General features: G+C 41.9%; 1 protein-coding gene across 5 annotated transcripts in view; it reads right to left on the bottom strand.

The window, feature by feature from the left end:
- Nucleotides 1-14,210, bottom strand: part of dlg3 (discs, large homolog 3 (Drosophila)) — a 95,435-nt gene that overhangs the window by 74,884 nt on the left and 6,341 nt on the right. For all 5 annotated transcript variants that reach the window (XM_074648533.1, XM_074648531.1, XM_074648527.1 and 2 more), the window contains exons 3-4: nucleotides 10,555-10,640; nucleotides 2,830-2,955 (exon numbers count right to left, since the gene is read on the bottom strand). In XM_074648533.1, the coding sequence (XP_074504634.1) occupies nucleotides 2,830-2,955; nucleotides 10,555-10,640 (212 nt within the window). The remainder of the gene's footprint in view (nucleotides 1-2,829; nucleotides 2,956-10,554; nucleotides 10,641-14,210) is intronic.

The following is a 14,210-nucleotide window of genomic DNA, read 5'->3' as shown; positions in this document are numbered from 1 at the left end:
TTCTCAGAGAAGCTGTGTGACTACTCCTTCGTCACCTGACCGGATGCAGCACCATAAAAGGACAGTCGGTAGTGAGGCAGTCTTAAAGAGGCAGCTCCATATCAACACGTAATAAGCTGCTCTACTGTAGCCTTAACTAACTGCAAGAAGTGGGGTGAGGTAGCAAGTCCTAAAAGTCTCTCTTAGGCATCATTGCATCTTAACAGAATCCACTTGTTTCTCCTGCAAATAGCAGATATTGAAAGGAGACTTTACAGTGAATGCTTCCACTGTTCAATGAATCATAGCTTAGGGGAGAGAGACCCTAAGACAGAAAGCCAGTCAGGTCGAGAGAATGAAAGATACTCGTCAGTTTTGTACTAAAAGCCAATGTAACCTGCCGAGGAGCCTCCACGACGCTCTCCCAGCGTTGCACACACAGAAAACAAAAGCTAGCACACGGCTAAGACTCCTATTAATAGGCCGCAGTGGCAGAGAACAGCTGCTCCACCACACACACCAAACACAGCACCTCCAACTGATGGAATAATGAGAGAGAGAGAAGCATACATGTGGAGCAAAATGAGGAGTGGAGGGAAATGAGGAACACAAGATGGCAAGAGTGGGAGATTGTATCAGAGGGTTTGGCGTAGATTTTGTACAGACAGAAGCAGAAAGAACGAGAGCTATGAAATGAGGTGCAAGTAGGAGGTTAAGAGATGAGCTGGAGAAGGGGTTGATAAAATATGATGAAGGTGCTGAAAGGTCCGCGACAGACGCCATAACTGAGGATGAAACGAAGCTACGATGCCCTATGTGTGGGCAGAAATGCGATGACTAGAGGGGGCATTACTGAAGCATGGTGCTGAACAGAAGGGGGAGTAAAAATAGAGGAGAAGAAAATAGAGAGATGCTGAGAAAACAAACAAAGTGCTTATGTGTCCACGAGTGCACGGGAATGCAAAATAAACTCGGTGAATTACCCATTCACCTTGTCACAGGGAGCGATGCATGTGAAGTCAGTGTGCTTGCTGAGTGTGCATCATCACGATTGTGCTCAATGCGTGTACGGTGTAAAAAGCAGAGCAGAAAGAGAGAGAGAGAAAGAGAGAGAGAGAGAGAGAGAGAGAGAGAAACAAAGACACAAATTAAAAGAGGAATGAAAAAGACGGGATGAAAAACAGAGAAGCGAGGAGAGAGATAGATAGAGAGAGTCAGAGCAGTCTGTAGGGATGCAGGCGGGGGAGGAATGTGGTTTCCATGGTAACCCGAGGAAGGCTGAGCTCTGGGTGTCCGTTCCAGCTCTGCACTGCACCGGCCCTCGCCTCTCAGCCGCCTTACTCTCTCTCTCTCTCTCCAGCCTCCCCCACTATATCTTCCTCTCTACACCCCCCCTCTCCCGTTCCCTGCGCCTCCTCAGCTCCCTCACCTCCCTCCTTCATGTGATAGAGGGAGTCACACACACACAGACACACACACACACACACAGCCAGCTCCATATTATCCAGAGTCAACCTGTGCTGTCACCGTATCCTTATGCAGACATTATCATACGAGCACATCGACTCCATGTGCTTACATCTTCCTCTCTTTCACCCCCTCCAAGCCCCCCCTCACCCATTGCACTAGTTCTGGGCTCAGCTGAAAAGCCAACGCCTGCGGCCACTGTGCTGCCATGTGCCACTGGCCGTGTTGTAATGGGGAAGGCATGTGAACACAAGGGCCTTTAACGAAACCGAGGAACACAGCTAGCCTACATGTATGAGACACGTCTCTATCATGTAAGCAGCAGGTCGACCACAACTCTTAAAGAAATTGTTTGACATTTTGGGAAATGCGCTTATTCACTTTCTTGCCAAGAGATGGATGAGAAGATCGACACCCTCAATGTCTCTGTGCTAAATATAAAGCTAATAGTAACAAAAACAGACTGCAAGCACCTCTAAAGCTCACTAATTAACGCATTATATCTGGTTTGTTTATTCCGTACATAAAAACAAAGTGTAAAAAATATAAAATGGCAAATCATAAACCACGCATTGTAGTTCTTAAACGTGTACAGATTAAACAAAGAGATGTAACGTATTAGTGAGCTTTAGAGGTGCTAGAAGTATGGATTTTGTTACCTTTGGAGGGAGCCGAGCTATAGCTGTTTTGTGTTGGACTCCAACACACACGGAGGGAGAGTGACTTCACTCTCTGCTTAGGTAGACATTACTCCTCTATATCTTTACATAGCTAATAGTTGTTTGCTGCTATATTAATGCTCTGGATATCGTATTATATAGAGCACCTTTAAGTGTCAGGTGAAGAGAGTGATGACAAAATATTTACAAAATGTCTGTGTCACATAATTACTGTGTGATTAAAAGGCTAAATACTATTAATTACTATGATATGTATGAGCATAATAGATGCAAATTATCATTGTAGGTGTTGAAGAGAAAATGAATTAATTAAATGTATTTTTAGCATGAAATATTAACATCAGAATAATCAACACAGATTATTAGCAGATTCCATCTCTTCAAACTGATCACACAAAATCCCTAGAAATCAATTCCCAGACTCCTTGGGCTGCTTTGTGATTCAGTCAAGTTTCAACATCAATGAAATGTTTTAAAGGTCATCAACCTTTATGAACAGTAACAGATGTTTCATGATGCTAAGGCACTTCTGTGATGCCTCACTGAACTCTCATGGTGAACGCGTAATCATCACATCATCAGCTTCATTAGTATCTGCTTCTATTCGCAGCAGCTGCCTTTTCTGAGGCCTGATTAGAACCACTGAGGAGAAGTTGCATTCAGGAGACCCCTAGGAATCTCAGTTTTGCTTTGCTTTACTCACCTTTGGCACGTCGACGTGGGATAGAGTCACCAAGCCAGAAACTCGCTCCACTTTGTGAGGGCTCCTCCTGCTGGTCACTCGCACCCGAGACACACCCTCCTCCTCCTCCTCCTCTTCCTCCTGGTCCTGTGGAACAAGAGTGAATAAAATCGGATTTTAAAAACTCCTCAAGCAATGACCTTGTGGATACCAAAGATGATAATGATCACCAACATCTTTAAAGGAGCAGTTCAACATTTTTAGAAATTTGCTTTTCTTCTGAGGGTTAGAAAAGAAAATTGATACCACTATCGTGTCAAGACACAACTTGAGAAACAGGTAAAGCAGGTAAGCAAACAGAATATTTTTTCATCCAGGTGGTTATAAATGTCATAATCTGCCCTGCTCCATGTTTTCCATTCATATCTTTCATGTTTAGTGTTTCCTATTTTATTTTGTTTCTCACCTCTCCTCTGATTTCAGATCACTTTCCTGTCTGTTTTGGATGTCTGCCCCACTCTGATTAGTTGCACCAGTCTCTCATTAGCCCTGCACTCACCAGACCTCCTGCTCACCTGTTCTCACGTCCCCTATCAGTCATTCACTACATGTACCAGCCCTGTTCCATTGTTCTTTGTCAGTTCGTCTTTGTAGTTATGTGGCGTTTCGTTGCCTGGTTTCCGGTCACCCAATTGCCTGTAACCTGCCTGCTGGACCCTCTGTTCATTTTGTCTCCTGCTAAAAACGTGAATAAATCACTTAAGTAATCCTGCTGCCTCCTCAACTCTCTGCATTTGGGTCCAATCCCTGTTTGAGTATTCCCTGCACCGTGACAAGAGTCTTTAAGAAGTCTGGAAATACCTTCATAACAGCCATGAGTGTACAATCAGATGCTTAGCTCTGTGACTTGAACGTAATGGTGCTACATGAGGCACACACTGAGGCTAGTCCGTACATTTAATACGAAACTAGAACCAGCAGGCCCCTCTTTACTCTCTGGTGCTGATTGATAACGTTTTTTGCCAACGATTGATACCGCTCTCATTTCAGTGCACTGAATATGAAGCTAGAGCCAGCAGCCGGTTAGCTTAGCTGAAGGTCTAAAATCTGCCTACCAGCTCCACTAAAGCCACCTAATTTAGGGCTGTGTATTGGCAAATATCTGGCGATATGATATCACGACACAGGGGTTACAATTCAATATATTGCGATGTATTGCGATACTGTAAGGAAGGCGATATATTGCCACTTTTTAATCTAATTTTAGGAAGACTGTCATAGTATAAAGAACATACTGCCATATGCATAAAATCAGAGTAAAAAAAGTTAACTTTTTTAATGCAATCCGAACAATGGGATCTGCATTTGCATGAATCACAGTCCCTGTAACATCCACCATCATAGCACTAATTTGAGAAGGCACATACACAGAGGTCTGAAGTATTGACTTTTGAGAATCGATACAGTATCACACAACATAATATCGCAATATTCAATTTTTTTTATATTTTCTTACACCCCTATCAGTTAACTCATATCTTGTTACTAGAATTATCTCTTGGTCAGCGCCAGGGTAGCTGTTTCCAGTCTTTATGCTAAGCTAAACTAACCAGCTGCTGGTTTTAGCTTCATATTTAGGGCACAGAAATGAGAGCGGTATCAATCTTCTCACCTGTCGGCAAGAAAGCGAGTACGACTATTTCCTTTAATGTTGTAAAAAATCAGCACTGAAGAATAAAAAGGAGCTAGTCCAAAAAATATACTTGAGCATGGCTAAGGAAATTGAACTGTAGTGAATCAAGACTATCTTTTTCAAATAAAAAATTTAAGAATAACAGTGCAGAATAACACACACCAACACGGTGCTATTTGTTGTGGAAACAGTCACCCGCCAAAGCAGCACAGAACTGGACTGCAGGTTCAATCCATCTCATATTTTATGACAAGTGAAACTCTGCCAGCAGCAAACTTAACTGAAGTGACCAAAACCTTCTACAGACTGTGGACGGGGATACACAGAATCTATAGTACCTGGAATTCACTGAGATCCGACCACACAGGACCTGAACTAACAGCAGGGGGCAGCCTTTAGAGGACACCGTCACTGGTGCAAAGTTCGAAAAAAAAAGTTACAGCAAAACAGCCTTCAGCTACAGCAAACACGTGGTGCCTTCTCTCTCAGCTGAGACCTCCAAATTAAAATGAAAGCTGAAAGTTGAAGTGTTTATATAAATACACACACACACCTAAGCCTGCAGGCTGCTGTACCTGGCATCACTGCGACGAACAGGACCCGAGTTGCAAAAGACACACAACACAATGTTTTTCTTTGTTGTCTCCACTGGTATGGACCAGATATACTATGTGTTTGAGTTTCTCTCTGACGGCTCCATTCCCACATGGCAGCTCTGACAGCGCCTGAGCCAGAGCTGCCCGCTTTTTTATCTAATAGCAGCAACTAAGAGTATGCCCTATGCACTTTCCACACACACTTCCACACTCACATATGCACATGCACTTACAAAATTGTGCAGACATATTTGAAATGAGCCCATCAATTAATAATTTCATACCATGCAATATTTAAAATTGATGAAATGGTTCAGTTACTTCTTGGCCATTACTTTCGGAGTGATTCCAGGATTATTACACAATAAAAAAAAAGGTTCTTGCAATCAAAACACTAATTACTTTGTAATTATAAAATCAACTACTACAAAACAGCTTCTTTTCCAAAAGGAGCTATTCTCCACTCTCACCTGCTACTCTGCACCAAATCAGGGAATTTGCAGAGTCATTTAGTTTCCCTCCCATCCTCCACTCAGGTGACAACATGGCTAGAATACTGATGAGCCCCTCACTGGGTGTCCATTAAGTAGCTCTCTCCCTCTCAAACTTCCCCTTCTCTCTCCCTCTCTCCAGGACTGTGCCGGGGCCCCACAAGCAGCTGGGATCCAGAGAGGGAAGGATGTGGGGAAGGATCAGGAGCCACGCTGCACTGAATTAGAAGCTCAGCAGGGTGGATCACAGAGTACACTGAGAGGAGCTTAGGATGGCAGAAGAAAGTTCAAACCACAGTCATAGTTTGTGGGTTTTTTTCTTTGGAAGTGACACGTGGCACTGCAATTGACCTTATACGTTTCAGTGTCAAGGAAGTGCACCGACTCCATTATTCAGTCTTTTGACTTTCTGTCTATACGGGAAGAAGGAATATGTCACGTTGTGTGGATCGACATCTGCTGCTTGTCATCACCTTTACCTGCATTTCATCAAATATATAACCAGTTTTATAATATAACATACAGCGTGAAGGACCAACACGTTCTCATCCCAACACGTTCTCATCCCAACTCGTCACATACTGCCATTTTTGGCGCCACTTTAGAATTAGGCAACAAATTAGTTAGATTTAGGAAAAAACTTCATGGCTGGGCTTAAAACTACTACGTTTTTAAAGTGAAAATGACACTGAACGTTGTGAACACAGGACACAAATGAGCAGCTGATTGTAACGTGAAAGTGAAACTTAACGAGCGGGACATGAACGGCGGTCTCCTGGATGAAAGTCCACCTCCCATCCTGCCCTCTCTTAGTGTGTCTTCTCGTTATTTAAACTACACCGCCTCACTCCCGGCGCACTTTCTCTGAGCGTTTACTGTTGCCGCACATGGATTTACATTGTAGTTAATGGAAAGCCCAGTGTATCCATACAGGCGCTAAACGGTGCCTTGTGCGGCGGTATCACACGCAAACGGCCATGACAAAGCGTCGCTATTTGACGCCCTGGGAATGAAAGAACATGACAGACTTTATTCTGACAAACATCGACCGATTATTACATGGAGACGCTAATTAGATCAGTTGTCCCGCACAGCTCTGAACAGAGATCATCGTGGATCAATAAAAGATACGAATAACTGGTTTAAATAGATAGCTTAAATAATTAGCCAAATCATATGGTTATAATTATATGGTAAGTAGTTATAGCCAGCTAAAGGTAATGGGTAAATGGTTGAAAGAATCATCTTCTGCCACTCCAAGTTTGTCCGGGTCCAGACCTTTAAATCCGCCCACACTACCGAGTTCGAGTTGACTGATTCGTCTGGCATCGTGACATCGGTTCGAGTGGAGGCAATGTCAGACAGACTGACAATTTTGTCTGATATCCTTAGGATAACAGTCTTGTATTGACTTTTATATAATTAGTAAGGGATAATGTACAGCGAGCCGGTCATTGTTGTGAGAGAATCCCTTTGCGTCGGGGTCTCTCATCGCCCTGAAGGGGATTCTTTCAAAGCAATGACCCGCTAGCTGTACATTATCCCGCTTATTACACGGCTACTTACTTAAGAAATCAATATTTTGACACAAAAACAGTCCGCCAGAGTCCGACATCAGAGCTGCGCCCATAGCAACGGTCTGCTATACATAGCAACGGTCTGTTATACAGAAATTACAGACCGCAGAACGCCGTGATTGACCAATCAGAATTGAGTATTCAACTCAGCCGTGTAATAAAAAGTGTTAAATAACATCCAATTTAAAATCAACTGAAATGAACACATTTGGAACATGGCTCTTCAGACAAAGACAGGATGGGAACCACTGGACTAATCCGACATGTTAGAGGTCATAACTCTTGCAAATACGTAATTATTTTTTAATCTCAGAAAAAAAGATTGTTAATATGTTTCCTACTATTTCCTTTACACAGTGTTATAAATGCATGAGAACCATTTCTGTTGAAAATAATGTCACTCGCTCAAGCTTTGTGTGTTGAGGACTCATAACCTGGACAACACAGACAGTCTTCTGCACTAAAGTGTCCATTTAATACAGTCTAGTGAATGACAGGTTTATTGTAGTTCCCCTGTTCAACTGACCGTACGTAATCCAGTTCAGACTTAGTGTATGAATTTCAAAAACGTATTGCCATTAAGTGATTGACTGGAGGGAGGGGCTGTTGAGCATGAAGGAATAACGTTAGATTAAAGTTCTTATCTCGTGAGGATGGAATTGCGTAATTTCATCTTTATATTGTAGGCCTAAAAAACCCTGAAAAAGAGTTTACACTATACATGACTTTGAAACACGTGCATATATGCATATATGCATATAAAGTGTATCACAAAGGTGAGTTCCTTCCTGACTGTAACTAATGGTTGACATCACATTCACCGTGCACATTAGTGACGAACCAGAAGGTCCCAAATGGGCAAGGAGGTACAGTGGGACGGATAGAGCCAGCTGTCCTCCTAGTGGTCAAGCACAAAGAGGGAATTTCTTACTAAAAATACCGTATATTTGGAACATACCCTCACACATATGGGCATGAGAGTATCGTATCAAAATACACTTGAAAAATGTGGACCTGGCTTTTAAAGACCAGTAAAAAACTGCAGCAGAATAGCGAGTTCCTGGGTGAAGTGGTGTTTAAAAAATAATAAATGTTGGTACACAACAATTTAATGGGGCCTGTGTCGGAAATAGGGCTCTCCTCAACCAAAGAAACACTACACTAATCGATTAGTTGATTTAATCGACAGATCTGTAAAACGTTTCTCCACAAAGTATCACACAAAAGCACCACTTTGAATCTTGTGTTTACCAGAGATGAGCTCATAAGTTTCTTAGAAATAAGTCATTCAGCATGAAAAAGCATAAAACAATGACTAATCGACTAAAGAAATCTTAGTTGACAAAGACCAAAATGTCCGATTAGCTGACTAATCGACTAAGAGGGGGCAGCCCTAATCAGAAAACAATGAAACTATACTTTTATTTGTGAAGGAAAAGAATTGCAAGGATCACATGAGAGATAATCTCCTTCCAGGACACACAGAGGACAAAACAATCAATGAATGTCACAGTCAAACAAGTCAGCTTATCACCATGAATACTGTGTAAAAGCAAAAGGAGAAGATAAAGATATCTACTGAGGTTGAACTGATCAAACCAGTGGGTAAGTCATATTTTATCTAGTGGTAGTGCCCCTCTAACTCACAGCAAGTAGAAGAATACATTCACAACACACAATGGACTCATGATTCTCAAGTTCTGACTCGACCACAACTGCATCCACGTTTTCCTGGTATTCTTGCGTTAACGAAGAGAACCACCTGGGGTGTATGGGTGGCCCCCTGGTCTAAGACGAGTACCATATAACTGCAGGGGGCCGGGGCCAGGGGCCTGTGTTGCACATCATATGTCTTCTCCCCATGTTTCCATGTGTCTGTATTTAATGCCGAAAGTGTGATATTGGAGATTTTTCCTATTTGTTTATGTGCATTGTATGGTTAACTTCTTCTGCAACCCATTTCTTTTAGAGACTTGATCAGCGTGCTGAACATCTCTAGATACATTTCAGCAAACTGAAGAGCTTTTCTGACACATTTAAACTGAGAAAAGCTTTCAAAGCGATTTTGTAGTGGGCTCTTTTCACCTCTGAAGTATTTTGGAGTTGTTTGTGAATGGTTGTCTTCCAACACTACCAAGACTCCACTTCTCTAAAGGCAAGGTAAGTGCACATTCCTCTTTCTGTGGTGTTACAGTATATTTGAAAGGAACTGCTAATATTATCACATCAATAAACCGTTGAACACTTGCACGCCTGTAAATAAATTGAATACAGACCAATGCACTCGGTTTTATTGAGTACATTAACCAGTCACATTACACTTGTTCTCTTCTGGATAATAAATGAGAACAGTAAGCGTTAGAAAATGGCCTGTTGCGTTTCCTGTTATGGAATAAAAGGTCTTTGAGGCGTCTTTAAGGCCCACATAATTTGATTAAATTAGCCTGATGTTTCAGTGGAGGAATCCTGTTTGTTGGTTCAAAGGGATCAAAGCTGGCCATTGTGCCTTCAATCCAGTTTTAAAAATTACATTTAAAAAAATTTGTGCTAAAATTGAAATCAGGTTTTTTTGTTTTGGGTATCACAATGAATTGGTACCCCCACGTATCGCACATAGACTGATGTTGCGTGACTGTGAGTGCAGACAAATAACCAGACACACACATTAAGCAGCAGCTATAGCGTTTTTCTAATCTCTGCTCAAAAGCAGGCCAGAGATCATTCAGTTAATGGGCTACAGAAGTCAGCCAAAGATCAATTTCATTAACATTTTGGCATAGCTGAAGGAAAGTTATGAGGCGATATTAAATCATGCGAGTGACATGAAGTCCTACGCATCCAAAGGGTATTAGGAGATCAGTGACATGGAGCTACAAACCAAATTATCCATATTTTTTAACCACTGTGATGCTCCTCAGTAAACATCTGAATGTGGTTTGAATCTTCACAAAATGCTGCCTTAAATTCAGTAGTTGATTTTGTGTCTTACACTAAAAATATTCTGTGAATGCAAATGCTTGTTATGCTGAAAGGACTGTCTGACTTCATGAGAGCAGCCCACTGATGAGCAAATAGTAATCAGCGCTCTTTTGACTTCGTCTAATTTCCTCTTCTCCCCTCCAGCCATGCGTCCCCTCCCTCCAACCTTTCCCCTCGCTGACACTCACTCACCAGGTTGAAGTCATAGCCGCTGCCGTGACTCATGATAACATTTTCTCCATGTAGGAGTGCGAGGGACACCAGTAGTGACACCTTGTGTTGGCTGCCGAGTAACCTTTTTGCGCAGCCGAGGAGGCAAAGCGTGGCAAACAGCGGCATGTGCGACACCGGATACAATGTAAACAATAAGCATATTTATTACTATCTATAATGTGAAGAAGGAAAATTACCTCCCACGCATCTTGCCTGCTGTCTTCTTTCACAACAGTTTGTTCTGCATTCAGTTGCAAGGTCACCTCGTAACACTCTTGAATATCTGTGAGACAAAAACAACGACAATTAGGATTTTTTTTTTCTTTACTTGGATCATAACAAACAGACGTTTTTTTTTTACTTTGTAATCTTTATTTCTTGTTCATAACTTCTCAGCCTTTTAAAGTACGCTGCTTTAGCTGAGTGAAAGAATCCAGCAATCAATCACGGACACATTGTTTTCCTCAGCGGTGCACTGGGTGAAAACGTGGGGGTGGGAGTCGTCTGTTTACATGGAAGTTATGTCTCCACTCTTCTTATTTTGCTGCTGAACTATATGACTCAGGCAATGACTGAGCGAATCATCAACTCACTGTCTAAGAGGCCCACGTTATAATATCTCACCTGAACAACATGCATCATTTCTCTAATTTGTTATTCTTTTAGTTCAGTATCAACATCGATCAATTACACTCTAGGTCGTTTCCAGTCTTGTTGCTTTGAAGCTCCATTTTAGGGTGAGGGTACATGAGCGCCTACGCATGTTGAATAAATGTAGACACTGCCCCCTAGTTGAGTAGTGGGCAATTCATACCGTGTTACATGCTGTGAATTGAGTGCTGTAGAAAGGGAAGTTTGTTTTATGAAAGCTATTTCCTGCACTTTCACATTAAAGGGATACTTCGGGTGTTTTTGAAGTGGGGTTGTATGAGGTACTTATCCATAGTCAGTGTATTACCTACAGTAGATGAACGGTCGGCACGCCCCCAGTTTGGAGAAGCAGACAGGAGTTACCGCACAGAAGCAAAGCAATGTACTGCTGAGGACGGGGCCGGCAGCAAAACGTATTCTAGACAACTAAAAGAAATTAAAGGTGTACTCTATACTTAGAATATATTCGCCGGTTTATCTTGCTGTCAGGCAGCTATATAGTCTATGTTTCCGACAGGGAACTTTAAAGCTAGTCACTTGTCAAAGACAATTTTTGGAACAGTAATGCAAACAGCACTTTACTATGGACATAAATGCACTTTTCTCTGCTGCTAAACATGACTGCAAATTGTGTGAAATTGTGTCTGAAACGTTTGCTTATTTAATTTTTTTATTTTTAGGTATTGGTATTTATTTTGCCTTTTTAATGCACTGACGGGAGCTGGGAGAAACAATATTTCGTTTCCTTCTGTGTATGCAAATACTCAGTGAAATGACAATAGTGAATAGTGAACTCAAAAGTGAATCTTGAATCTTGAATCTTGAAGCTGTTATCTAGGGCTATACTCTGGGCTATAGTCTGAAAAAAAAACTGTTATTGTGTGACTTTGGTTAGTTCAGATTCACCAAAGTCACACAATAATACAAACAAACAAACCGATCGAGGCAGCAGTAGACCAGCAACCCCGTTGTTCTGTGAGGTAAAATTATAGTTTTTTTTAAATGGAGTCTGGTGGCTTTGGCGAGAGCATAGATGGATGGAAAGGCTTCAGTTCCCCGTCGAAAAAGGGCTGTCTGTCGGCAAGGCAAAGCGGTGAAAATACTCTAAATATAGCGTACACTTGAACTGATATTGATTTTTTTAGGTGAGCCTTTCTTTTAGGTGGCTAAAAATACGTTTAGCTGCCTGCCCCGCTCACAGCGGTACATTGCTTTGCTTCCGTGCGGTAACTCCTGCCGAACCTGGCGGCGCGCCGACCGTCATAATTGAGGTTAACTACCTCATACAACCTCACTTCAAAACACACAAACTATCCCTTTAAGGGATGTAAGATGATGCTTCAAACGTAATGTGAGGAAAGTGACTTTCATATACATATTTCATAACATGCCATATTGTGAATATAAGGGTGTAAAAGCATTAAAAATATCAACAGTCTATACATTCATGCCAGCAGGTCTTTGAGGCACAGCGGTGCTTTGAGCTAAAGTACCACAAAATACTATGAGTGTAACATTATTAGCACATTGACGTCTCAGCGTGTGTTTTAAAGTTTTCCTTTTCTTTCTAGACTCAACTCCTATGTGTTCTCCTCCCTTCCTTCTCCTCTCGTCTCCACTCATCACCTCTTGGCTCATTACACGCCCATGTCCTGTGGTCACCTATTGAGTGGCAGCCACTTGATGAGAATGCACTGGGACAATTTTGCTGATCTCACACGCAGGCCTGGTTATACTGCACTGTTGACATAAAGAGGTTGCCGAAGAGTTCCTCAACTTCTCAAAGTTCAATGTCAGGACAAGACATCCTCCTACAAGACACATCTGAGAGGGACATCTAAGGAAACTTAACACATTTAAAACATGTCTTTTTCTTTTGACAATGTGAACCGTTTGTTGAAGCAGACTCAAAGAAAAGTTCTGCCACTCTATGTCTCTGTGTGTATGTGTGTGTGTGAGAGACGGAGAGATAAGAGTCAGTATGTCCCAACAAGATACTGTGAGAACAAAAGTGTAAGAATGGAGCATGTGACTCATCACTGTGTCTGAATGTGGAGGAGTGAAGCCATGTGTGGGCAGAGGAGTTTGTTGCCCAGCTGACTAAAGAGCAATCTCACAATCTCACTAACTCTTATATACATGCAGACACGCATGCTGTGGTGTAGGGCCTACCTGCATATACACACTTTCATGCACGTAAAGACATACACACAAATAGCCACAATGACACTAGAACATGGTTTAGATGCAGTATAACATTTCAAATTGCTATACAATTTGAAATTTTTGTGCCACAAGAATAAGAAGAGTATGCTGCCTTTTGTACAAGCCCAAAATGTATATATTAAATGTTAGATGTATTCATTTGGAGTTGTGTTTCTGACAACCTGACAAATGTTATTCTAATAATCACTTTTCTTTTAGGTCTGGTTTGGGAAAATATTTGTCTCTTTAGCTGTTATATGCTCCAGTGTGTTCACTATAGTCGCTAACTTTGTCCGTCTGTTATTTAGTGCAGAGCAGTTAGTTTTATAGTGGGTTCATCAGTCCTAGCCAGCTGCTGTGGCTAGAAACGAGAGCATTTAGAACCGATACAGTAAACTCGCAGGCTGTAAAACCAAAACAATGAGCTGAAAAGCTATGCAATGCTGAGCAGAACTTTGGGGCCAGGCAATAATTCTCTGTGGGTTTATCACATAGACTGAATATAAAGATGGATGACATGACAGCTCCCAAAACATTGATCGCCCCCTGGTAGCTGGCAGCAGTGTAGGTCATAAATCCCGCCCCCTCCATGTTAGCGGATGGGACACGGGACAAACTAAAAAGTCAAAGTACACGACAAATACATTTTTCCCAAAGATGGTTTCTGTCATTTTAGGTCGTTTTATCACACCGGTATATGTTCAAGTGTTCGTTTTCATAGTTCGTGGAAACAGACTTGTGATTGGCTCGAGCGGGTGTGTGGGCAGGACCTCGATACCGTGGCTCCAGCTCCAGACTCTGGCTCCAAACGACATCAAAATCTCAAGATGGCAGCTCCTGTATCCGGGATATTTTGGCTTCACTTTTGTACAGTGGGAGGAAGTGGAGACGCATCGTCCATCTATATATACATTCTATGGTTCATCACTACGAGTGACACCTTTCACATATATTGAGTCATCTTACCCATTGTTCATATACAAGTTCAGCTTTACAT

The sequence above is a fragment of the Sebastes fasciatus genome, chromosome 10, assembly GCF_043250625.1.
Source record: "Sebastes fasciatus isolate fSebFas1 chromosome 10, fSebFas1.pri, whole genome shotgun sequence".
Classification (NCBI taxonomy): domain Eukaryota; kingdom Metazoa; phylum Chordata; class Actinopteri; order Perciformes; family Sebastidae; genus Sebastes; species Sebastes fasciatus.
The sequence above is the reverse complement of the archived record's forward strand: the minus strand, read 5'-3'. Positions and strand labels throughout refer to the sequence as shown.